The sequence below is a fragment of the Zalophus californianus genome, chromosome 4 (assembly GCF_009762305.2).
Source record: "Zalophus californianus isolate mZalCal1 chromosome 4, mZalCal1.pri.v2, whole genome shotgun sequence".
Classification (NCBI taxonomy): Eukaryota; Metazoa; Chordata; class Mammalia; order Carnivora; family Otariidae; genus Zalophus; species Zalophus californianus.
The window spans coordinates 61445497-61469691 of record NC_045598.1 but is presented as its reverse complement, the minus strand read 5'-3'; the positions used below and the strand labels follow the sequence as shown (position 1 = coordinate 61469691).

At 31.4% G+C, this 24195-nt stretch overlaps 1 protein-coding gene and 1 non-coding gene across 3 annotated transcripts in view; both read left to right on the top strand.

Annotated features, from left to right (window-relative positions):
• LRRIQ3 (leucine rich repeats and IQ motif containing 3) overlaps positions 1–24195 on the top strand; it is a 203237-nt gene that overhangs the window by 7571 nt on the left and 171471 nt on the right. Inside the window, exons 1-3 of one of the 2 annotated variants that reach the window (XM_027606977.1) lie at positions 18968–19105; positions 20447–20650; positions 21920–22243. In XM_027606977.1, the coding sequence (XP_027462778.1) occupies positions 20636–20650; positions 21920–22243 (339 nt within the window). In that variant the 5' untranslated portion in view covers positions 18968–19105; positions 20447–20635. Of the gene's footprint in view, positions 1–18856; positions 19106–20446; positions 20651–21919; positions 22244–24195 lie in introns of those variants that run through there. The other variant, XM_027606968.2, reaches the window with a different exon arrangement.
• On the top strand, positions 20482–20589 carry LOC113917296. Its single transcript, XR_003518196.1, has one exon. It is a non-coding gene; the product is annotated as a U6 spliceosomal RNA (small nuclear RNA).

The window sequence follows — 24195 nt, the reverse complement described above, 5'->3', positions numbered from 1 at the left end:
CTAGTTTCCTAAGGTGGAGGTTTAGATTATTGCTTTTAGATTTTTCTTCTTTTATGATATATGCATTCAATGCTGTAAATTTCCCTCTAAGGACTGCTTTTGCTACATCCCACACATTTTGATAAGTTGTATTTTTATTTTCATTTAGTTCAAAATATTTTTAAATTTCTCTTGAGATCTTTGGCCCATGTATTTCTTAGAAATGTGTTGTTTAATCTCCACATATTTGGGGGTATTCCAGCTATCTTTCTGTTACTGATGTGTAGTTTAATTCTGTTGTGATCCAGGGCAGACATTGTATAATTTCTGTTCTTTTAAATCTGTTAAGTTGTATTTTAGGCCCAGAATGTGGCCTATCTTGGTAAATATTTATATGAGCTTTTGATGAATATACATTCAGTGGTTGTTGGATAAAGTCGTCTGTAGATGTCAATTATATTCTGTTGATTGATGGTGTTGTTGTGTTTAACTATGTTCTTACTGATTTTCTGTCTGTTAGATATGTTCATTTTCTGATAGTGGGGTTGAAGTCTCCAGCTGTGACAGTGGATTCATCTGTTTCTAGCAGTTCTATCAGTTTTGCTTCACTTCTCTTAGGTGCATAAACTTTATCGGTTGGTATGTTTTTTTAGAGAAATGACCCTATTCTTATTATGTAATGCCATTCTTTTTTTTTTTTTTTTTGACAGAGATAGAGAGAGAAAGAGTGAGCCCAAGTAGGGGGGAGTGGGAGAGGGAGAAGCAGGCTCCCTGATCTGCAGGGAGCCTGATGTGGGCTCCATCCCAGGACCCTGAGATTATGACCTGAGCTGAAGGCAGATGTTTAACAAACTGAGCCACCAGGCGTCCCTGTTATGCCATTCTTTATCCTGATAACTTCTCTTGCTTTGGACTGCTCTGTTTAAAGTTAATATAGCTACTCCTGCTTTCTTTTGATTGGTGTCTGCATGGTATATCTTTCTCTATCACTTTATATGTCTTTACCTTTAAACTGGGTTTCTTGTGGACAACATATAATTGGACATTTTTTTTAATATCATCTGATAATCTCTCTTAATTGGTTCATTTGGACCTTGACATTCATAATGATTATTGATATATTTGGATTAATATTTGCGATATCCATTGTTGTTTTCTATTTGTTGCCATTATTCTTTGTTTTTATCTTCTGTCTCACTCTTTTTATGGCTTATGTGGTTTTAGACAAGCATTGTATATGATTCCATTTTCTTTCCTTTCATAGCATTTTTTTTAAAAGATTTTATTTATTTATTTGACAGAGCAAGACATACAGAGAGAGGGAACACAAGCAGGGGAAGTGGGAGAGGGAGAAGCAGGCTTCCCGCCAAGCAGGGAGTCCGATGCGGGGCTGGATCCCAGGACCCTGGGATCATGACCTGAGCGGAAGGCAGACGCTTAATGACTAAGCCACCCAGGCACCCCTCCTTTCATAGCATATTGGTTATGGTTCTTATTTCACCTTTTTAGTTGGTTGCTCAAAAGTTTGCAATCCACATTTATAACTAATTCAGTTCCATTTTCAAATAAAACTCTGCGCCTTCCCAGGTAGTGTAAGTATAATTAGAAAATTAGAAAATTTTATTATAATTATAATAAAATTATAATTAGAAAATAAACTTAATTCTTTTCTTATATATTTGGTGCTTTAATTTCACTTATATGTAATCATTCATTTATGTATGACATGCATAAACTTAGATAATCGCTTATATCATCTGCTATTACTAATTTGACAAACTTTCATGTGTTAGATCAATTAAAAATAAGAAAAATAAAAAATTTTTATTTTATGTACACTATTTCTTTCCCAGTGATCTTCCTTGCTTTCTATAGATCTGAGTTTCTGAACTATATTATATTCCTTTTCTCTAAAGAATTTCTTTTAACATTTCTATTAGGTAGGCATACTGGCAATAAATTTCCTCAGTGTTTGTCTATGAAAGTGTTTCTCCTTTATTTTGAAAGATAATTTCACAGGGTACAGAATTCTAGGTTGGTGGGTTTTCCTTTTTCTCTCAGTATTTTAAATATTTTATTCCACTCTCTTCTTAAATGATTTCTTAAGTGGTGTTGATTTCTATGCAGATATTTTTCTAGATTTTTTAAATTAGTTTTTATTGTTTTATATCCATCTTCTGGCTCATCACCCTTTAATTTTTTTCAAGCTTATAGTTTTACAGTCTACAAGCATGGAATAAAATTAAAGTTGAAAACTGGTGTTTTCACAAAAGCTTTTTAAAAATTTTTGAACAGAAATATACAGCCTTCTAAATTTTAGAAAGTGAATACATGTAAAGGACAGAAATTAAGATGTCTTGATTACAAGTGCATCTTTGATTCATTGTTCCAAATGACTTTTTATGTTATATGAAATATGTGGTCTATACCATCAAAATGTAATGTTTTAAGGAATCAGTGTTTTTTATATAAACTTACAAACCAACTAGATTCCATTTTAATTTGCCAGGAGATATATAATATTCTAATTGTTTACTATAACTCTTCTCCTTAATTTTTAAAGTACAGTTTATGTGTGATGTAAAATCATGGCAAGTCTTCATCAAAACAGTATTGACTCAATGAATTATTTGACCAAATAAAAAGTATTTCTTAAAAAAATAATTGCAGTGTTTATGATGGGCTTAAATATACTGCAGACATTCTAAACTAAAAGTAGTTTGCAACCACAATAGATATAAAATATTCCTAGCTATATTTCCTACAGTTAGATTTTTGAAAAATAAACCTTTATTTTTCCCCTTTTTTCATGACTTTATTTCATTTGCAGAATCTTAGCAAAGTTTGTGGTAATTCTGGAGTCTAGTGTCCAGAATTCAACCTACGTAATAATGCTATAACTAATGCTTACAAAATAAGTTACTATAACATAGATCACCAAGCCAAATATTAAATTTTAATATACTCTTTACTTAAAATAATAATGTATTTGTATACCTATCATTTAAAATTTCAGTGACTGAGTGTGATGCCCAGAGGTCAATGACACAGCAAAACAAATTTTTGAAAATATCTTTAAAATATTTGTTAAATATCTATTTGAAAAGGAAATAAACATACAAAATGTTTACTTTTCAATTTTTAACTTAGATATTCATTAATTATAACCTCATTTAGTTACCCTTCATGTGTTTACCACCAATTTTTTTAAATGAAAAAAGTTGAGAATAAAGATGAGACTTATAGTTGATGTACATTATAGTTTATGAAGACATGGTTTTTACAGTGTGATTAAAAATATATGATAATTTTAAAATTAGTACTGTAGTCGATACAAACTAGGTTTACTGACAATGATACTGATTTCTTTTGAACTATAGGACTTTTTTGAAATTGCAATTGGAGTCCTGATGCTTTATGTGTTGCTATACTTAAATTTGCCTTTTGAACATTATATTATTATTTGAACTTGATGATACACACATTTATATGTGTATTTTACAAAGTAATTGTAAAATTATCAAAAATCTAAAAGGAACAAAAGTGCCTGGATTCCTCTTTAATTGTCATTTTTAAAATTGGCCGTACTTGGTACACAGGCTTTTAAGTATGTGTATTGAAAACCAATTGCAGTGGTTTTCAGCTTCCCTTAGTGGTGTAATCATCTGGCCCTATAGCTGCAGAGATAAGATTCAATAGGTAGACTAATGGGGCCTGATAATTTGTGTTATTCTAGTTATACTGATGTGCAATAAAGAATAAGAAATAAAATTAAATGTTGCATGATTCAAACTGATTGGGCTACGTGACAGACTATTTAATTGAATAGTTCGAATAACTGAAAAATACCTTATATTCTGAATGTAGAATGCTAGTTCTTAAAAAAATGGAAATATAGTGTACTACATTTAATCTTATAACTTACTAACTGTATATTAGTCTTTCCTTTGGATAGCAATAACTTGATCTCATATAATAGTGTTCTGCCCTAGAATGTCTTTTAACATTAAGGTTGTTTATATGTTGGCAAATAAATACTATCAATGGAGATGAATATTGATGCAATAGAGAACACAAATATAAATGATCCTACTTTAATATAAGACTGATTTTAAGATTATTTTAGAATTCATATCACCAGCTAAAAAAAATCAGTTGAGAATGGCTTAAAAATTAAAGTCTATAACACAGATTGGGGTACCTGGGGGGCTTAGTCGTTAAGCGTCTGCCTTTGGCTCAGGTCATGATCCTGGGGTCCTGGGATCAAGCCCAGCATAGGACTCCCTGCTCCGCGGGGAGCCTCCTTCTCCCTCTCCCACTCCCCCTGCTTGTGTTCCCTCTCTTTCTGTGTCTGTCTCTGTCAAATAAATAAATAAAATCTTTAAAAAACAAACAAACAAACAAAGATCAGTTGATAGTAACCAAAAATATGTTTGCAGGCACCTGGGATGAGATTCAGTATTTAAACATTTCATTAACTCTGAATGACCTAGCAGATAAGAAATATATTTTGTAGGAACCACAGAGTTTTTGGAGACACTTTTTTCCCCTCTCACTTAAGACCTGAAAAACAAGTAAAGAGTTTGTTGTTTTTCATTGTAAAAGACCCTTCATATGATCTGGTTAAAGTTAACATTTATAGAATTTCTAGATATTTATAGAGAGTCATGGGATGAGAGAATGACAAAATGCTCCCATCCCCAAATATTTGAGAATATAATCAAGGATTATAATAATTCTTTATAAACATACTTACTGAAAATATATTTATTACTGATTTATTTTTCTTCTGCCTACTTTGGATTTAATTAGCGCTTCTTGATTTAGTTTCCCAAGGTGGAAACTTAAATTATTGATTTTATATCTTCTTTTCTAATATGTGAATTCAATGCTGTAGATTACTCTCTAAGCACTGCTTTCGCTGCAACCCACAAATTTTGATAAGGTGCATTTTCATTTAGCTAAAAATATTTTTAAATTTATCTTTGAGCCATATGTTATTTTGAAATACATTGTTTAATCTCCCTGTATTTTGATATTTTCCAGCTATCTTTCTTTTTTTGATATCTAGTTTAATTCCACTGTGTTCTGAGACAGACATTGTATGCTTTCTATTCTTTTAAATTTGTTGAGGTATGTTTTTATGGCCGAGATTATGTTCTATCTTGGCAAATATTCCATGTAAATTTGAGAAGAATGTATAATCTTCTGTTGTTGGATGAAGTAGTAGTGTCAGTTATCCAGTTGACCAATGGTATTGTGGACTGTAGCTGTGTCCTTACTGATTTTCTGCCTGCTGGATCTATCCATTTCTGTTAGAGGGATGTTGAAGTTTCTAAATCGAATAGTGGATTCATCCGTGTCTCCTTTTCATTTCTCTCAGTTTTGCCTCAGGTGTTAATGCTGTTTTTAGACACATGCACAATAAGGATTGTTATGTCTTCTTATAGAATTGTCTCTTTATCATTATGTAAGGATAATTTATGCCTGATAATTTTCCTTGCTCTGAAATATGCTCTGTCTGAACTATTAAATCTTCTCTAGCTTTCTTTTGATTAATGTTAGCATGGTATATCTTTCTCCATTACTTAACTTTTTTTTTTTTTTTACCTTTTTTGTATGCCACAGAACAATGAATATTTTTAATTGAAAATTAATTCACATACCATAAAACTCACCCCTTTAAACTGTACAATTCAGTGAAAATATTTCTTTTTTTAGTGAAAAATATTTTTAAACAAAAACAATGACTTATTTATCGACAGCTTTTCATGTTGTTAACTATTCTACAATATCAGTTTTAATGCTTTGATAGTATTCTATTGACTATATTAAATAGTTTAATTACACTGTTTAAGATATTAAGGATTTTTTGATATTACATGATATCTATATATACTTTTTTCATATCCATCATTTTTATTATACTTTTTAATTAGGGTATAATTGACATAATATCATATTTGCTCCAGATATACAACATAATGATTAGTATTTGTATATATTGTGAAATGATGAGCCCAGTAAGTCTAGTTAACATCCCTCACCATATGTATTTACAAAAATTTTTTTTTCACGTGATGAGAACTTTTAAGATGTACTCTCTAGCAACTCTCAAATATGCAATACAATATTATTAACCAAAGGCATCAGGCTGTGCATTACCTCCTCATGACCTATTTATTTTATAACTAAAAATTGGTACTGTTTGATCCCTTGTCCTCTTTTGCCAACCCCTACCCCTGCCTCTCTGCACCACCAATCTGTTCATACCTATGAGCTTGAGTTTTTTGTTTTGTTTTGTTTTTGTCTTCGAATTCCATATATGAGTGAGATCATTCAGCATTTGTCTTTCTTTGTCTGATTTATTTCGCTTGGTGTAATGCCCTCAGGGTCCATCTATGTTGTTGCAAATAGCAGGATTTCATTCTTTCTTATGGCTGAATAATATTCCATTTTATGTATATACCACATTTTCTTTATCCATTTATCTGTCAGTGGACACTTAGACTGCTTACATGTCTTGGCTATTGTAAATGATGCTAGAATGAATATGAGGGGTACATATATTTTTTTGAGTCAGTGTTTTCCTTGTCTTCAGATAAATATTGAGAAGTAGAATTGTTGGATCATATGGTAGTTTTATTTTTATTTTTCTGAGGAACCTCCATACTGTTTTGCACAGTGATTGTACCAATTTACATTCCCATTAACAGTGCATAAGGGTTCCCTTTCCTCCACATCCTTGCAAACAGTTGTTATTTCCTGTCCTTTGGACAATGGCCATTCTAGCAGGTGTGAAATGATATCTCATTGTAGTTTTTTTTTGAAACAGTTTATTGAAATTTATTGTGAAATGTTGTGGCTGTCTACACTGGCTAATTCACAAGAAGAAACTCATTTAAGAGATTCTTGGATTCAGCCTATTCTGATTGATTGTGGGTTTGATTTGTATTTCTTTGATGATTATTGATAGTGAGCATCTCTTCATGTACCATATTGGCCATCTGGATGTCTTCTTTAGGAAACGTCTCTTCAAATTCACTGCCCGTTTTTTAATTGGATTTTATTTTGGTATTGAGTTTATGAGTTCTTTATATATTTTGGATATTATTCCCTTGTTACATATATGATTTGCAAATATTTTCTTCCATTCAGTAGCTTGTATCTTCTTTAGTTTGATGTATTTTTACCTGATGTATTTTTGCTTTTGCATCCTTTGCTTTTTGTGTCAAAACCAAAAATCACCACCAAGGCTCCTTGTAAAGAGTGTACTGCCTATTTTCTTTTAGGAGTTTAGGTTTTAAGTTCAATTCTTTAATCTATTTTGAGTTAATTTTTGTGTATAGTGTAAGATAGTGGTCCAGTTTTATTCTTTTGGATGTTGCTGTCCAGTTTTCCCAACACAATTTATTGAGGAGACTTTCCTTTCCCCGTTGTATATTCTTGGCTCTTATGTTATAAATCAATTGACCATCTATGTGTGGGTTTATTTCTGGTCTCTCTGTTCTGTTGCATTTAACTATATTTTTTATGCCAATGCCATACTGTTTGATTACTATAGCTTTGTAATGCAGTTTTAAATTAAGGAGCATAATGCCTCCAGCTTTGTTCTTTCTCAAGATTGCTTTGGCTATTTAGGGTTTTTGTGGTTTTATACAAATTTAGGATTGTTTGTTATATTTTTGTAAAAAATGCCATTGAAAATTAGCTAGGAATTGCAGTGCATATGTAGATTGCTTTGGGTAGTATGGGAATTTAACAATGTTAATTCTTCCATTTCATGAGCATGGAATAGCTTTCCATTTATTTGTCTCTTCTTCAATTTAATTAATTAATTAATTAATTTCAGTGTACGGGTCTTTTCCTTCCATTGCTAAATTATTCCTAGGTATTTTATTCTTTTTGACACAATTGTAAATAGGACTATTTTATTAAATTCTCTTTCTGATAGTTGATTATTAGTGTAGAGGAACACAACCGATTTTTGTTGGTTTTGTTTCCTGCAACTATACTGAATTCCTCTATTCAGAGAGTTTTTTTGTTTTGTTTTGTTTTGTTTGGTGGAGTCTCTAGAGTTTTCTGTATATAATATGTGATCTGCAAATAGTGACAGGTTTACTTCTTCTTTCCAATTCGGATGCTTTTTATTTCTTTTTCTTGTCTAATTGCTCTCTGGACTTTCTAATACTATGTTGAATAAAAATGGTGAGAGTGGGCATCCTTGTCTTGTTCCTGATCTTAGAGGAAAAGCTTTAGTTTTTACTGTTGTGTATGATGTTATCTGTGAGTTTGTCATATATGGCCTTTATTCTGTTGTTGCTTTCCGTCTATACCCTTTGTTGAAATACTGAGTTTATCATGAATGAATGTTGAATTTTGTCAGGTGCTTTTTCTGTAGCTGTCAAGATGATCATATGATTTTTATCCTTCATTTGGTTAATGTGGTGTATAATTGTGGATTTTGATCTATCCTTTATTCCCAGGCATAAATCCCACTTCATTATGGTGTATGATCCTTTTAATGCATTGTTGAACTTGATTTGCTTATATCCTGTAGAGGATTTTTGCATCTGTGTTCATCAGGGATACTGGTCTATGACTGTTTTTTGTAGTGTCCTTTTCTAATTTTGGTATCAGGATAATGCTTACCACATAAAATGAGTTTGGGAATGTTTTCTCCTCTCTTTTTTTAGAAGAGTATAGGAAGGATTGGTATTAATTGTTTGAATATTTGGTAGAATTCGCCTTTATCACTTTACTTTTAATTTATATATGTCTGTACATTTAAAGTACAATTCCCAGACAACATATAGTTGACATGTTTTTTTGATCCACTCTTTGATCCACGATATCTTTGTGTTGATGCTTTGACAACTGATGTTTAAAGCAATTATTTCTATAGTTGGATTAATATCTACTATATTTGTTTCTGTTTTCTATTCATTGCTCTTGTTTTTGTTCCAATTTTAGTCTTCAACTCCTTTCTGCCTTTTGTGGTTTAATTGAGCATTGTAAATGATTTCATTTTCTATCTTATCTCAGCATATTTATTTTCTCTTTTTTTCATTTTTTTATTAGTTGCCCTTGAGATTGTAATAACTCAGGTCTGCTCTCAAATAACATATACTACTTCACGTGTGGTGTAAATATCTTTTATGAACAAGATATTTCTAATTCCTCCCTCTTGTTCTTACATCATTGCTGCCATTCATTTTATTTATATGCATGTATAAATATACATATATATACACAGATAATCAAATACAGTTTTGCCATTAGTATTTGAGCAAACTGTTACCCATTAGATAAACTAAGAACAGGAAGAATAAAAGCTTTTTATTTTATCTTCACTTGCTTCTTCCCCACTACTCTTCCTTTCTTTATGTAGATCTGAGTTTCTGAATTATATTATTTTCTTTCTAACAAACTGCTTTTAACATTTCTTGTAAGGCAGGTCTATTGGCAACAAATTGCCTCAATTTTTGTTTGTCTGAGAGTCTTTATTTTTAATCCACTTTTTAAAAGACAATTTCACAGGGCATAGATTTTTATATTAGTAAGTTATTTTTTCTTGACAGTAAATATTTCACTCCATCCTCTCCTTGCTTGTATGGTTTCTTAGGAGAAGTTGGATATAATCCTGATTTTTGCTCCTCTATGGGTAAGGTGTTTCCCCATTGGTGTTTTGTTTTGTTTTGTTGTTTCTTGTTTTTTGCCTTAATTCTGTTTGGTGTTTTCTGAGCTTCTTGTATCAGAGGGTTGGTGTCTGACATTAATTTGCAGAAATTCTTCCATCATTACTATTTTAAATATTTCTTTTTTTTCTATATCACTTTCATCTCATTCTGGTATTTCTATTATGTATGTTATACTTTTTGTAGTTGTCTCACAGTTCTGGAATATCCTGTTTAGCTTTTCTCAGTGATTTTTTTTTCTCTTTGATTTTTGGTTTTGAAAGTTTCTCTTAACATATTCCCAAGCTCAGAGATTCTTTCCTTCGGCATGTCCAGTCTACTAAAGAGGCCATCAAAGGTATTAATAATTTCTGTTACAGTGGTTTGGATCTCTAACATTTCTTTTGATTCTTTTTAAAAATTTTTATCTTTCTTTTTACACTGTCTTTTCTTGTTTGTTGTCTATTTTTTCCTTTAGAGTCCTTAGCATATTAATCATAGTTGTTTTAAATTCTCAGTCTGATTATTCCAACATCCCTGTAGTATCTGAACCTGGTTCTTATGCTTGCTGTATGCTGTCTTTTAGTATGCCTTGTAATTTTTTTTTATTGAAAGCCAGACATCATGTAATGGTAAAAAGAACTCCAGTAAAATAGTGTGTGGTGTGGTGGTAGTTGTGGATAGGTCTCAGTTCCTGTGAGGCTGTGCTTCCTAGGCTGTGAATTTCACAAGTATTTCTTGGCCTTCCTACACCTTAGGTGGGACAAGATGGCCTGAGTGGGCTGGAATTGTGTACTTCCTTTCTCCCAAATGTAAGGCTTGATGGAGATATAGTTGGATATTTTCCTACTTCCCTGTCAGTTAGGCTCTGGTAAAACCTCAGTTGTTTATTTGTGTGTTAAATATATTCTCTTGAGGGCAGGCCTTGTTAAGAACAGGGTGGTCTATTGTATTTCAGAATTATTCCTTTTCTCTCTGTCAGGTGCCTGAGCAGATTTTTCTCCAGTATTCACTCTGAGGACCTGGTAGGGCTCCTGGATGTTTATCTCACAAAAGGACAAGGACTGGAGTTTCTAAATCTGAGTTGTCAATACTTAGCCTCTAGTTACTTGTCAGTCATAGTTTCCTACCCTGGCACAGGTTTCTGCTGGTGAGTTTCTGCTCCAGTAACTTATGGATCTTTGTATCCACCTGCTATCTCTCTGATTTTTGATTCAGTGGTTTTCCTTGTACCCTCACTTTTTCTGTTGAATCTAAGAAGAGTTGCTGATTTTTCATTTTGTTCATCTTTTTATTTATTAGAATGGTGTGACAACTTCTAAACTCCTTATATGCTGGACCAGAAACCAAAAGTGCCTTAATTTATTTTTTGAAGACTGCATTCTATCTTGAGTTGTTAATTGAGCTAGCTTTATTTTAGTAACACTTATTTATAGTGCTTGTTATGTGCCAGACACTATTCTAAAGTCTTTATGCCAACTCATTTAGTCTCCATAGCAATTATTTCCATTTAGTACTATTGCGATCCTCATTTTATAGGTGAGGAAACTGAGGCATGTAAGTTGGATACATAACAACTGAGGGTATATAACTTGCTTGAGGTCACCAAGCTCAGAACAACTTATATTTGTTTCTTTTTTTTCTAACTACCTTATAAGCTCAAAAATAAGTTCAAAAATCAAACCAACTTCCTTTAACCAGTAGAATGTGGTTTGAAGTAAAGCTGTGCCAGTTGGGCTTACCCTTCAGAAGGCCTGACAGGTTCTACTTTTATACTTTTTTGGCTCTGAGTCAACCGTGGAGAAAATCTTGCTATACTACTACGGAGACACACAAATAGACATGTGAGAGAATGACATAGTGAAGGTTGGTGTAGGTGGAGAGAACCTGGGATGGTATGGTGAGAGAGACCCATACATCCTAGCATGCCACCTGAACCTACCATCAGTGTTCTTGCCAGTGTATCAGAAATGTAAAGTAGTCATCTTGGAGGTGTCTGTTTAGATGAGCCCTACAAGACTGAATCTAGAGTTAATATCACTTGGAAAAGAACTGCCTAGTTGAATCAAATCAATCTACAGAATCATGAGAGAAAATAAATGGTAGTTGTTTTAAGCCAATAGATTTTGGGGTGCTTTGTTATGCAGCATAAATAAATGAAAAATATACATTCTTTTTTGTAGGAATTTGGATATTGGTGGTAGAGAATTCAAAGGGAAAGATTTTAAGGAATTCAAAATAGTTCTCAATCTAGATGAGAGATACTTTGTCCTTTGTACTTATTAGTCTTTTTTCCAGATTTATTGAGATATAATTGACATATAACGTTGTATTTAATGTGTACAGTATGATAAATTGATACACATGTATATTGCAAAATGCTAATCACAATAAGCTTAGTTAACACATCTGTCCCTCATATAATTACTATTTATTTATTTTGTTATGAGAATATTTAGGATGTACTACTCTCAACAGCTTTCAAGTACAAAATATACAATATAGTATTGCTAACTGTAGTTACCATGTTGTATGTTATATCGCTAGAACTTGTTCATCTTATATCTGGAAGTCCATAATCTTTAACTGATACCTCCCCATTTCCTGTACCCCATTTTGGCCACTCCTGATAACCAACAGTTTACTCTGTTTAAATGAGTTCAACTTTTTTAGATTTCACATTAAGTGAGATCATACAGTATTTGTCTTTCTCTGACTTATTTAACTTACCCTTTAAAATCCATGTATATTATAGAAAATGGCAGGATTTCCTTCTTTCTCATGGCTGAACATTATTCCATTGTGCATGTATGTATGTACTGTGTAAAATATATCTGTAAGTATTAATTCATTACATTTTTTAACTGTTAATCTGTCAGTGGGCACTTAGGTTGTTTCCATACTTTGGCTGTCATAAATAATGCTGTAATGAACATGGGAAGTGCAGATATCTCTTCAAGATAATTATTTCATTTCCTTTGGATATAAACCCAGAAGTGGAATTGCTAGATCATATGGTAGTCCCATTTTTAATTTTTTGATGAACCTCCATACTATTTTCCATAGGGCTATATCAGTTCACATCCTTACCAACAGTGCACAAGGGTTTGTTCCCTCTTCTCCACATCTTCCCCAGTGCTATTTCTTGTCTTTTTTTTTGTCTTTTTGAATATAGAAATTCTACCAGGTATGGGGTAGTATCTCATTATGATTTTGTTTGCATTTCCCTGATGATTAGTGATGTTGATCACCTTCTTATATATGTTGGCATTTATATATCTCTTTTGGGAAAAAAAAATCTGTTCAAGGCCTCTGCCTATTTTAAAATTAGATGATGATGGTGGTGATGATGATGATGATTGCTACTGATGTGTATGAGTTCCCTTTATATTTGAATATCTACCACTTATTAGATTAATTGCAAATATTTTCTCCCATTCCATAGTTTGCCTCTTCATTCTGTTTATTGTTTCTTTTCTGTGCAGAAGCTTCTTAGTGTGATGTAGCCCTACTTGCTGATTTTTGCTTTTGTTGCCTTTGCTTTTGGTGTCATATCCCACAATCATTGCCAAGACCAATGTCAAGGAGCTTCTTCCTTATGTTTTCTCCTAGGAATTTTATGATTCCCCGTCTTATATTTAAGGCTTTTGATTTAATTTTTTGAGTTAATTTTGAGATATTTTTATAAGTGGTGTAAGAGGTCAGATTTAATTATTTTTCCAGTGAATATCCAATTTTCTCAACACCATTTATTGAAGATATGGTCCTTTCCCCATTGAGTATTCTTTGTTCTCTTGTCAAATACTAGTTGACCATATATGGGTAGGTTTATTTCTGGGCTCTCTATTCTTTTAAATTGGTCTGTGTGCCTGTTTTTATGCCAGTACCATACTGTTTTGATTAATGTGGATTTGTAATATGTTTTCAAGTCAGGAAGTGTGAGCCCTCCAGCTTCATTTTCTTTTTCAAGATTGTTTTGCCTAGTTGAGTTTCTTGGGTTGTTGTTGGTCGCATATGCATTTTAGGATTATTTTTCCTATTTCTTTGAAAAGTGCCATTTCAATTTTAATAAGAATTGCATTGAATCTATAGATAGCTTAGGATAGAATGGACATTTTGAGTATTAACTATTCCTGAATACAGGATCTTTCCATTTGTGTCTTTAATTGATGTCTTCTAGATTTCAGTGTATAGATCTTTTACGTCCTTGATTATATTTATTCCTAAGTACTTTATTCTTTTTGATGCTATTATAAGAGGATTGGTTTCTTTATTTCTTTTTCAGGTACCTCATTGTTAGTATATATAAAATGAAACTGACTTTTGTATGTTTATTTTGTGCCCTCATCTTTATTGAATTTGTTTATTCTAACAATTTTCATGGAATCTTGAGGATGTTCTATATGTAATACCATGTTATCTGCAAACAGAAAATTTACTTCTTCCTTTCTGATTTGGATTCCTTTTGTTTCTTTTTCTTAGCTGATCACTCTAGTTAGGATTTCTAGTCTTATGTTGAATAGGAATGGTGAGAGTGGGTACCTTTGCTTTTTTCCTGATCCTAGAGGAAGAGCTTTCAACCTTTCACCTTTGAATATGATGTTAGCTTTTGACTTACCATATATGGCCTTTGTTATGTTGAATTGTAATCCTTTTATACCCTCTTTGTTTAGAGTTTTCATTATGGAAGGATTTGATTTATCACATGCTTTTTCTACATCTATTGAGATGATCCTATGATTTTTGTCTTTTATACCATTAATAAGATATATTGCAATGATTGATTTGTGGTGTTGAACCATTCTTACATCCCAGGGATGAATCCCACTTGATCATGGTATATGATTTTTTTTAAATGCTGTTGAATTTGATTTGCTAGATTTTGTTCAGAATTTTTGCATGTATATTCATACAGGATTTAGTATCCTTATATGGCTTAGGTATCAGGGTAATGATGGCCTTGTAAAATAATATGGAAGTGTTTTCTCTTGTTCACCTTTTTGGAAGAGTTTGAGGACTGGCCTTCATTCTTCTTTAAATGTTTGATAGAATTTGCCAATTAAGCTCTCTGTGGCTGACCTTTTCTTTGTTGGGAGGTTTTTAATTATTGATTCAAGCTCCTTACTAGTAATTAGTCTGTTTAGATGTTCTTTTTCTTCATGAATAAGTCTTAGTAGACTGTATGTTTCTAGGAATTTATCCATTTCTCCTAGGTTTTTCAATTTGTTGGTGTATCATTATTCATAGTATTCTCATGATTCTTTGTATTTATTTGATATCAGTTACAATGTCTTCTCTTTTATTTCTAACTTTATTTATTTAGGTCCTCTCAAGTTTTTTTGGTGGTTGTTGTTGTTGTTAAATCTAGCTAAAGGTGGCCAATTTTGTTTATTCTTTCAAAACCCAAACCTTAGTTTTGTTGATCTTTTATTGTTTTCTTTTATTTCATTTATTTTTGCTCTGATCTTTTTTATTTTTTTCCTTCTGCTAAGTTGGGTGTAGTTTGTTGTTTTTTTCTCTAGTTCCTAGAGGTAAGAAGTTAGCTTTCTTAAGATTTTTTAAAATGTATGCATTGATCACCATAAAATTTCTGGTTAGAATTGCTTTTGCTGCATTCTATAAGTGTTGGTATGTTGTGTTTCTATTTTCAATTGTTTCCAGTTTTTTTTTTTTTAATTTCACTTTGATTTCTTCTTTGACCCATTGATTATTCAGGAATAGAAATCTTAATTTTTTTATTCCTCTAAATTTACTATTTCTTTGAGGAAAGTAAAAAGTAGCCATATTTATTGAAACATGATTCAGTTCTAGGTCTCAGGCTAAATTATGAAAACTATAGAACAAGTGCCCTGACATCAGGGTGTATGTAATTTAATTGGAAAGACAATAATTAAATTATATAACATATAAACATATAATTTCTAAATTGGCCATGTAGGCATGGTACAGGAATGTAAATGACTAAGAGTTAATTAGACAATGATTTGCTGAAGAGGGTTACACCAAGAGAGAAGTAAATATAACATCCTTAAATAGCAGAGTTCAGCATAGCAAAGTTCAGCATATTTCATTAACTAAGAATCCATTATTGTTAACTGTTTAGAATTCTAATTATTGAATTAAAAAGTTAATATTTCAACAATTATATTTTACTTCATCACAGAGTTAATTTTATTGTTTTCATGGAATTTGCATTTAAACATAAAATAATTAGGCAACCTAGATATTTTTAAAATTCTGAAGCCATGAAATTTTAGTTCCCTAATCACTTTGGTATTTAATATTGCAGAAGATTTTTTATATGTCTGTAATTGGCATCTTTTTAAATAAAACTGGGAAGTAGTTGTCCAAAATGAATAAGAAGATATTCAATTAAGTACTATCATGAAGATTATCTCCAATTTGGATTTGTGTGACCTAATAATTCTCTTCTCCTTCAGACTATAAGTCTTATCTGCAAGAAAAAGTTTTCAAGTGAGGCAGTAATACTAATCACACTAACTCACTAGGTATTATTAAAAACTTATTTGGAACATATTTAAGCATTTTGAGGAAGGGGGCAATGTTATCTTATGTATCAGTATCACTTAACTTCACAAAACACTCTGTGAACTTCACAGAGTAACAAGATTGATTAATAGCTGAAGATAGAATGCTTAAATAATTGCAGAACCTTTCATTATAATCAGATTATCTATTATGTCCGAGATCAGTGAAGGAAATAGAAAAAAAATTCTAATTTTGAGTAATACCAGTGGTAGATTATTGACATCATGTTCAAGTGACATATGAATCACATTAATACAAAAGAGTTTAAAATAAAAATCTTTCATTGCTTGTGATAAGTTTATAGACAGTAAATATAGTTAGTAACACTATTTAGAATCCGTGAAAATAAATGCTAGGAAGATTATATCTTCTACAAAGAAATAAAGAAATATCAAAATAAACTATTAGAGATGGAATAATCTGTTTGAACAATGAATGCTTGAAAGAATAGTTTATCTATCTATATGTCACTGTCTACACACACACACACACACACACACGTACACACGTGTACCAGTGCATTGACAAAAAACATAGCTTCAGCTTTATGTGAGGAAATGGGATCTCTCCACTGTTCCATGTTGATGTGTTTTGTTTGTCCAGATATTTTGCTATGAGCTATGATCTAAAACACTTTAACTTTAGTTAGTAATAATGTATTAGTTAATAATAATTAGTTAATCATTAAGATTGGATCATTAGTTAAACAAATATACAACGCTAATGCAAGATTTTAATAGGGGGAACTGACAATGAGGATGTATATGGGATCTCTGTGTACTTTAAATTTTTCATTTCTTTATTCATTTCTCCATTGGTAGACACTTAGGCTGCTTACATGTCTTACCAATTGTAAATATTGATCTAAATAGCTCTAAAAAATAAAGTCTAGGGGCACCTGGGTGGGTCAGTCATTAAGCGTCTTGAAACATCCTGATTTATGCCTGGGATATGGTCTTTCATAAACCCCTGTTATAAACCAGAGTTTGCCTGTATTAGGCCAAAATGGAAAAAATAGGTTTTTCAAAGGAGAGCCTGAGGAAAGACTTAAGCTCTTTTCTAAATAAGAAGTCCAAATGATGGGATACATTTATACATTGCCTTTCATTTCAGGACTTACAGAGCTTGGTAATTTTGTAAAGATTCATTCACATCTGTTTTATTTCATATGAGGGTCTTTATATTTGGAAGACTGTTTTACTTGTAGTTTAGACTAATTTTTCTCAAGATGTCCATGACTTACTCAGGTGTATGCTCAGTTACATATTCCTTGGCCCTTAGCCCAGAGACTCTTGATAATGTAGATATGGTATGGGACCTAGGAATCTGCTTTCTGTTTAATTCCTTAGATGGTACTTAAGAGTTTGAGGATTACAGTCTAGACCTTGGGTAGGATATAAAAAGTAGCTAATCTCTTGAAAGAGTGTAAGGGTTTATCTGGATTTCCACATTTATTTTTACTTGGATTATGCTAACCTAGTTTACTCCCACATGGGAGAGATTCTTCCAATAGGGAAGATAGTTAATCTTACTAAATGCTCTTAGATAGGCCACTTGAGTTCAGATATTCTCTTCTAAACTATCACTGGATGACTGTGCTTTGTGAAAGCTAAAATTACCTACAGTAAGGGAAATTTCAAATATATGAGAAATAGTATGTAAAATTAAAGAGCTTGATCCAGAAATTTTACATAAAATTAATCAAATTTTAAAACTGTTAGAAATCCAGATCTTAATTACCTAGTTGAATTGAACATAGAAATAAATAATGTGATTGCAAATTGTCTTTTTAAGAAATTTGTAACAGTTGAAATCCTGTATTGTGCCTTAATTTCATTTAGCTACATTTTTCAACCTCTTACACAAATGTTAGCACTATCCTGACTTGGAAGTTTATCATTCAGTGCATTTCTTTATTTAGCAGAATGTTTTAACCAGAATTATTATACAAGGTATAAAAAGGTGTAATTTTCTTTGTTTTAGTTTTCTTGCCTAGATGTTTTTCTCTTAACTGTTTCACCAAATTCCATGTTCTCTAAGTACTCTAGGAAAAAGGAAAATTTTTTTTCCTTTTACTGATTAGTTGATTGGCAGGGGCAATGATAACATTTTTGATTTGTAGTTATATAAATTTCATACTTTCAAAATGCTTTGAATTAGAAGGTTTTATAGGAATTAATTTTTTTGAAAATTTTTTGAGTATAGTGGGTACATGGTGTTACATTAGTTTCCGGTATACAATTTAGTGATTTAACAATTTTATACATTATGCTATGTTCACCACATATGTAGCTTCTCTGTACCATTACATCACTATTATGATATCATTGACTATATTCCTTATGCTGTGTCTTTTATTCCTATACTTACTCATTCCATAACTGGAGGCCTGTATCTCCTTCTCCCCTTCACCCACTTTGCCCAACCCGCTATTGTCTGGCAACTATCAGTTTATTCTCTGATTTATAGGTTTGATTCTGCTTTTTTTGTTTCTTTATTTTTTTTTTAGATTTCACTTACAAATTAGATTATTTTTTTAACTTTTTTACCCATTGTATTCTCACTGGCTATTAGCAGATTTTTTGTTTGTTCTCAGATTTATTTTTGGAAGTTGAAAAAACCTTTTCTAAGCTATTTCCCACTTTTTCTAGATGTTTCATGGAACAATAACAGAAGAGCTCACCAGTCATGAAGAATGGAGTCACTATAATGAAAACATGATAGAAGATCAAAAAGATTTTGTTTTTGTGAAGTTCAGTGGCCTTCATTTAAAATCTATGGAAAATTTGCAATCCTGTATTTCTCTTAGAGTATGCATCTTCTCAAACAATTTTATTACAGATATTCATCCACTTCAGAGTTGTATAAAATTAGTCAAACTTGATCTCCATGGAAATCAGGTAAGCAGTAGACATTTTAGATATTTGCATATAAATGAAATTAATATTTAAAAACACTTATGCTATGTATCCCAATATACCTCCCAATTTTTTATATAAAATATAAACAAAAATTTAAAAATAAATAGAATATATATAAATACAAAATTTAAAATTTAAGGGGTGCCTGCCCGGCTCAGTCGGTAGAGCAAGTGATTCTTGATCTTTGGATCATGAGTTTGACCCCCACATTGGATGTGAAGATTACTTTAAAAATTTTTAAATTTAAACAAAATTTTGTGTTAGAAATATGTAAAAACTGTATGATTTGGTATATTTTACTTCTTAAATTAATAGTCTGGATTAAAAATTCTCTGGACTTTTAAATTTTTTTAATGATGTAATTGACATATAACATATTAAATTCCTCTACAACATGATGATTATATATATATATATATATATATATATATATATATATATATATAGCACAATTTCTTTATTCATTCCTCCATCTGTAGACACTTAGGCTGCTTACATGTCTTGGCTATTGTAAATGATGTTAGAATGAATATGAGGGGTACATATATCTTTTTGAGTCAGTGTTTTCCTTGTCTTCAGATAAATATTAAGAAGTAGAATTGTTGGATCATATGGTAGTTTTATTTTTATTTTTCTGAGGAACCTCCATACTGTTTTCCACAGTGATTGTACCAATTTACATTCCCATTAACAGTGCATAAGGGTTCCCTTTCCTCCACATCCTTGCAAATACTTATTTCCTGTCCTTTGGACAATGGCCATTCTAGCAGGTGTGACATGATATCTCATTGTGGTTTTGATTTGTATTTCCCTGTTTGTTTTGATTATTGATAGTGATCTCTTCATGTACCATGTTGGTCATCTGGATGTTTTCTTTAGGAAATGTCTATTCAGATTCACTGCCCATTTTTTAATTGGATTTTATTTTGGTATTGGCTTGTATGAGTTCTTTATATATTTTGGATATTATCCCCTTATTACATATATGATTTGCAAATATTTTCTTCCATTCAGTAGCTTGCCTTTTCTTTTTTTTTTTTTTTTGATGATTTCCTTTGCTGTGCAGAAGCTTCTTCATTTGATGTATTTTTACCTGATGTGTTTTTGCCTTTGTGTCTTTTGCTTTTTGTGTCAAAACCAAAAATCACCACCAAAGCTATTGTGAAGGAGTGTACTACCTATGTTTTCTTTTAGGAGTTTTATAGTTTCAGGTCTTAGGTTTTAGACTTTAATCCATTTTGAACTAATTTTTGTGTATGGTGTGAGATAGAGGCCCAGTTTTACGACTTTTTTTTTTTTTTTTTACATGTTGCTGTCCAGTTTTCCCAACACCATTTATTGAAGAGACTGCCCTTATGCTTGCTTTGGCAGCATATATACTAAAAATGGAATGATACGGAGAAGATTAGCATGGTTCCTGTGCAAGGATGATATGCAAATTTGTGAAGACACTGCCCTTTCCTCATTGTATATTCTTGACACCATCATAAATCAACTGACCATCTATACATGGGTTTATTTCTGGTCTCTGAGTTCTGTTACATTGATCTCTGTGTCTGTTTTTATGCCAATACCATAACATTTTGATTACTATACGTTTGTAATATAGTTTAAAAATCAGGGTGCATGATGCCTCCAGCTTTATTCTCTTTCAGGATTGCTTTGGCTATTTGGGGTCTTCTGTGTTTCCATATACATTTTGGGATTCTTTTTTCTATTTCTGTGAAAAATGCCTTTGGAATTTAGAAGGGATTACACTGAATATGTAGATTGTTTTGGGTAGTATTATTTTAACATTTTTTTCTCTCAATCCAGAGCATGGAATATCTTTTCATTTATTTGTCTCTTCCTCCTTCTTTTATCCATGTCTCATAGTTTTCAGTGTGCAGATCTTTCACCTCCTTGGTTAAATTCATCCTAGGTATTTTCTCTTTTTGCTGTAATTTTAAATGGGATTGTGTTCTTAATTTTTCTTATAGCTTAATATTAGTGTATAGAAATGCAGCAGATATTTGTATATTGATTTTGTATCCTGGAACTTTAATTGATTTGTTAGCTTTAAGATTTTTTTGGTGAAGTCTTTAGGATTATCTGTATATCATATGTCATCTGCAAACGCTGACAGTTTTGTTACTTCCTTTCTGATTTGCATGCCTTTTGTTTCTTTTCCTTGATTAATTACTCTGGCTGGCACTTTTAATATTGTGTTGAATAAAAGTGGAAAGAGTGGACATCTTTGCCTTGTTCCTGATCTTAGAGGAAAAGCTTTCAATTTTCATCATTGAATATGATGTTAGCTGTGGGCTTGTCATATATGGCCTTTATTATTTTGAGGTACATTCCCTCTGTACCTACTTGTTGAGAGTTTTTATCATGAATAAATGTTGAATTTTGTCAAATTCCTTTTCTCTGTCTATTGATATGATCATATGACTTTTATCCTTCATTTTTTTTAATGTGGTGTATCACATTGATTTATATGGCTCCTTAATTCTTTATGTTTAGAAAATTTTAGAATTGGCCTATGACAAAGGAATTTTTACTGAACAAAGTATATATGTCTATTCATTTAATTATACTAACAATGATAACATAATCTAGATGAACAGTGTATTATGTTTTTACTCCAGTCACTATTGGATAATTAGAGATTCTTTTTTGGCTTATTAATGAGAAATTTGCCATTTTGGAAAATACTGAATTTTAGAAGATGTTGAATGTTTTTCCATTTTCCATGTAACTTATAGAAAATTAATATTTGTATTTAAGATGTTATTATTAATAATATTTCAGATAAAGAGTCTACCAGATACCAAATTTTGGAGTGGATTGAAGAAACTAAAACTCCTCTATCTTCATGACAATGGGTTTGCAAAGTTAAAGAATATATGTATGTTATCTGCCTGTCCAAGTCTCATTGCCCTCACTATGTTCGATTGTCCAGTGAGCCTTAAAAAAGGATATAGACATGTTCTTGTCAACAGTATATGGCCTCTCAAAGCACTGGATCATCACGTGATTTCTGATGAAGAAATAATTCAGAACTGGCATCTTCCTGAAAGATTCAAAGCATATAGCCACCGACTTTTCTTTAATTTCTGCCCTGCTTTGAAAAAGGTAATTGGATTCATTAGAGTTTCATTTCAGATAAACCTAAGTTATATGAACTAATATATACTGTATCATTTATCTAAAATTTCATAAACTAGTGAACACATTAGTAATATCTTATATCTGAGAATTTATAGAAGCTTATATGCCTACTGCATAAAAAATGCTGAGCATAAAAATATCAAATTGTGGAGAAACAAATATAGTTTTTGATTTCCATGATGTTTTAATAGGTTTGAGGATGTATAGCTTATATACTGTAAACTTCACTCATTTTATATATGTGATTTAATGATTTTAGTATATTAATGGTGCTGTATAACCATCTCCACATTCCAGTGTTAGAAATTTCCACCATTCCAAAAGTTTCCCTCTTTCCTTTTGTAGTTAATCTTGACTCCCAACCTCTTAGGTACTATTGGTTTGGTTTCCGTTTCTATACATTTGCTTTTCTAAACATTTTATATGAATCAAGTCATACAATACACAGTCTTATTCAGCTGCCTTTGTTTGCTTAGTGTGATGTGTTTGAGGCTTATTTATGTTGTAGCATTTATCAGTAGTTAATTACTTTTTTTGCTGAGTAATTTTCCATTATATGAATATACTACATTTTTTTATTCATTCATCAGTTGAAGGACGTTTAGATTATTTTCAGTTTTTGCTATTATGAATGATACTGTTATGAACAGCTACTTCTTACATGTTTTTGTGTGGACATATGTTTTCATTTTTCTTGGGTAGATTCTTAGGAGTGCAATTGCGGGTATGTATGGTAAGTTTATGCTTAATTTTGTGAAAAACTAAATTACTTTCTAAACAGTAGAAACCAAAAATGCATGAGGGTTTTAGTTTCTGTATGTCCTTTCAAACAATTAGTACTTTTTGTATTTTACACTATAGATATTCTAGTAAGTATAAAGTGGTATTTTATTTTGGTTTTAATTTTTATTTCCCTAATGAGTAATGGTGATAAGCATTTTCCATCTGCTTATCAATTACACACAGACATTTGTCAAATGTCTCTACAAATTTTTTGCTCATTTTGAAAGTGGGTTGTTTGTCTTATTGTGTTGTAAGAGTAGCTAAATGGATATAAATCCTTTATCAGATATATGTATTGCAAATATTTTTTTCTCAGCCTCTAGCTCATCTTTTCATTTTCTTGATGTTCTCTTTTAGAGCAGAAAAATTTTGAGTTTTCAGACATCCAGGTTATGAATTTTTTCTTTTATGGATCATGCTTTTGGTGTTGTATCTAAGAAATCTGCCTAATGTCACAAAATTTTTTGTTTTTTCCTAGAAGTTTCATAACTTTGTTGAAATTTAGACTGTGTTTCATTTTGAATGAATTTTTATGTGTGGTGTAAAGTAAGGATCTAATTTCATTTTTTTTGCATGTGAGATACTCAATTACAGCAGCCCCATTTGTTGAAAAGATTATTCTTTCCCAGGTGAATTGTCTAGATATCTTTGTCAGAAATCAATTGGCCATAAAATGTAAGGTTAATTTCTGGATTCTCAATTATATTCCAATGGTCTATATATTTTATCCTTATGTCAGTAGCACACAGTCTGATTATTGTAGGTGCTTTGTAGTTAAGTTTTGAAATAGGGAAGTGTGAGTCCTCCAACTTTGCTCTTTTTTTTTCAATATTGCTTTGGCTACTGAGTGGATTGTATATATGTATGCATATATACAAACCCTTGCATTTACAAATGAATTTTAGGATCAGCTTGTCAATTTCTGCAATGATTCCTTCTGCGATAGTGATAAAGATTCCATTGAATTTATAAATCAATTTGTGGAGATTGCCATCTTTACGGTAGTGAGAACTTTCATTCTTGAATGTGAACTATCTCTCAATTTATTTAGATATTCTTTAATTCTCTCAACATTGTTTTATAGTTTTCATTGTGCAAGTTTTGCAGTTATAAATTTAATGCCATCCAGATCA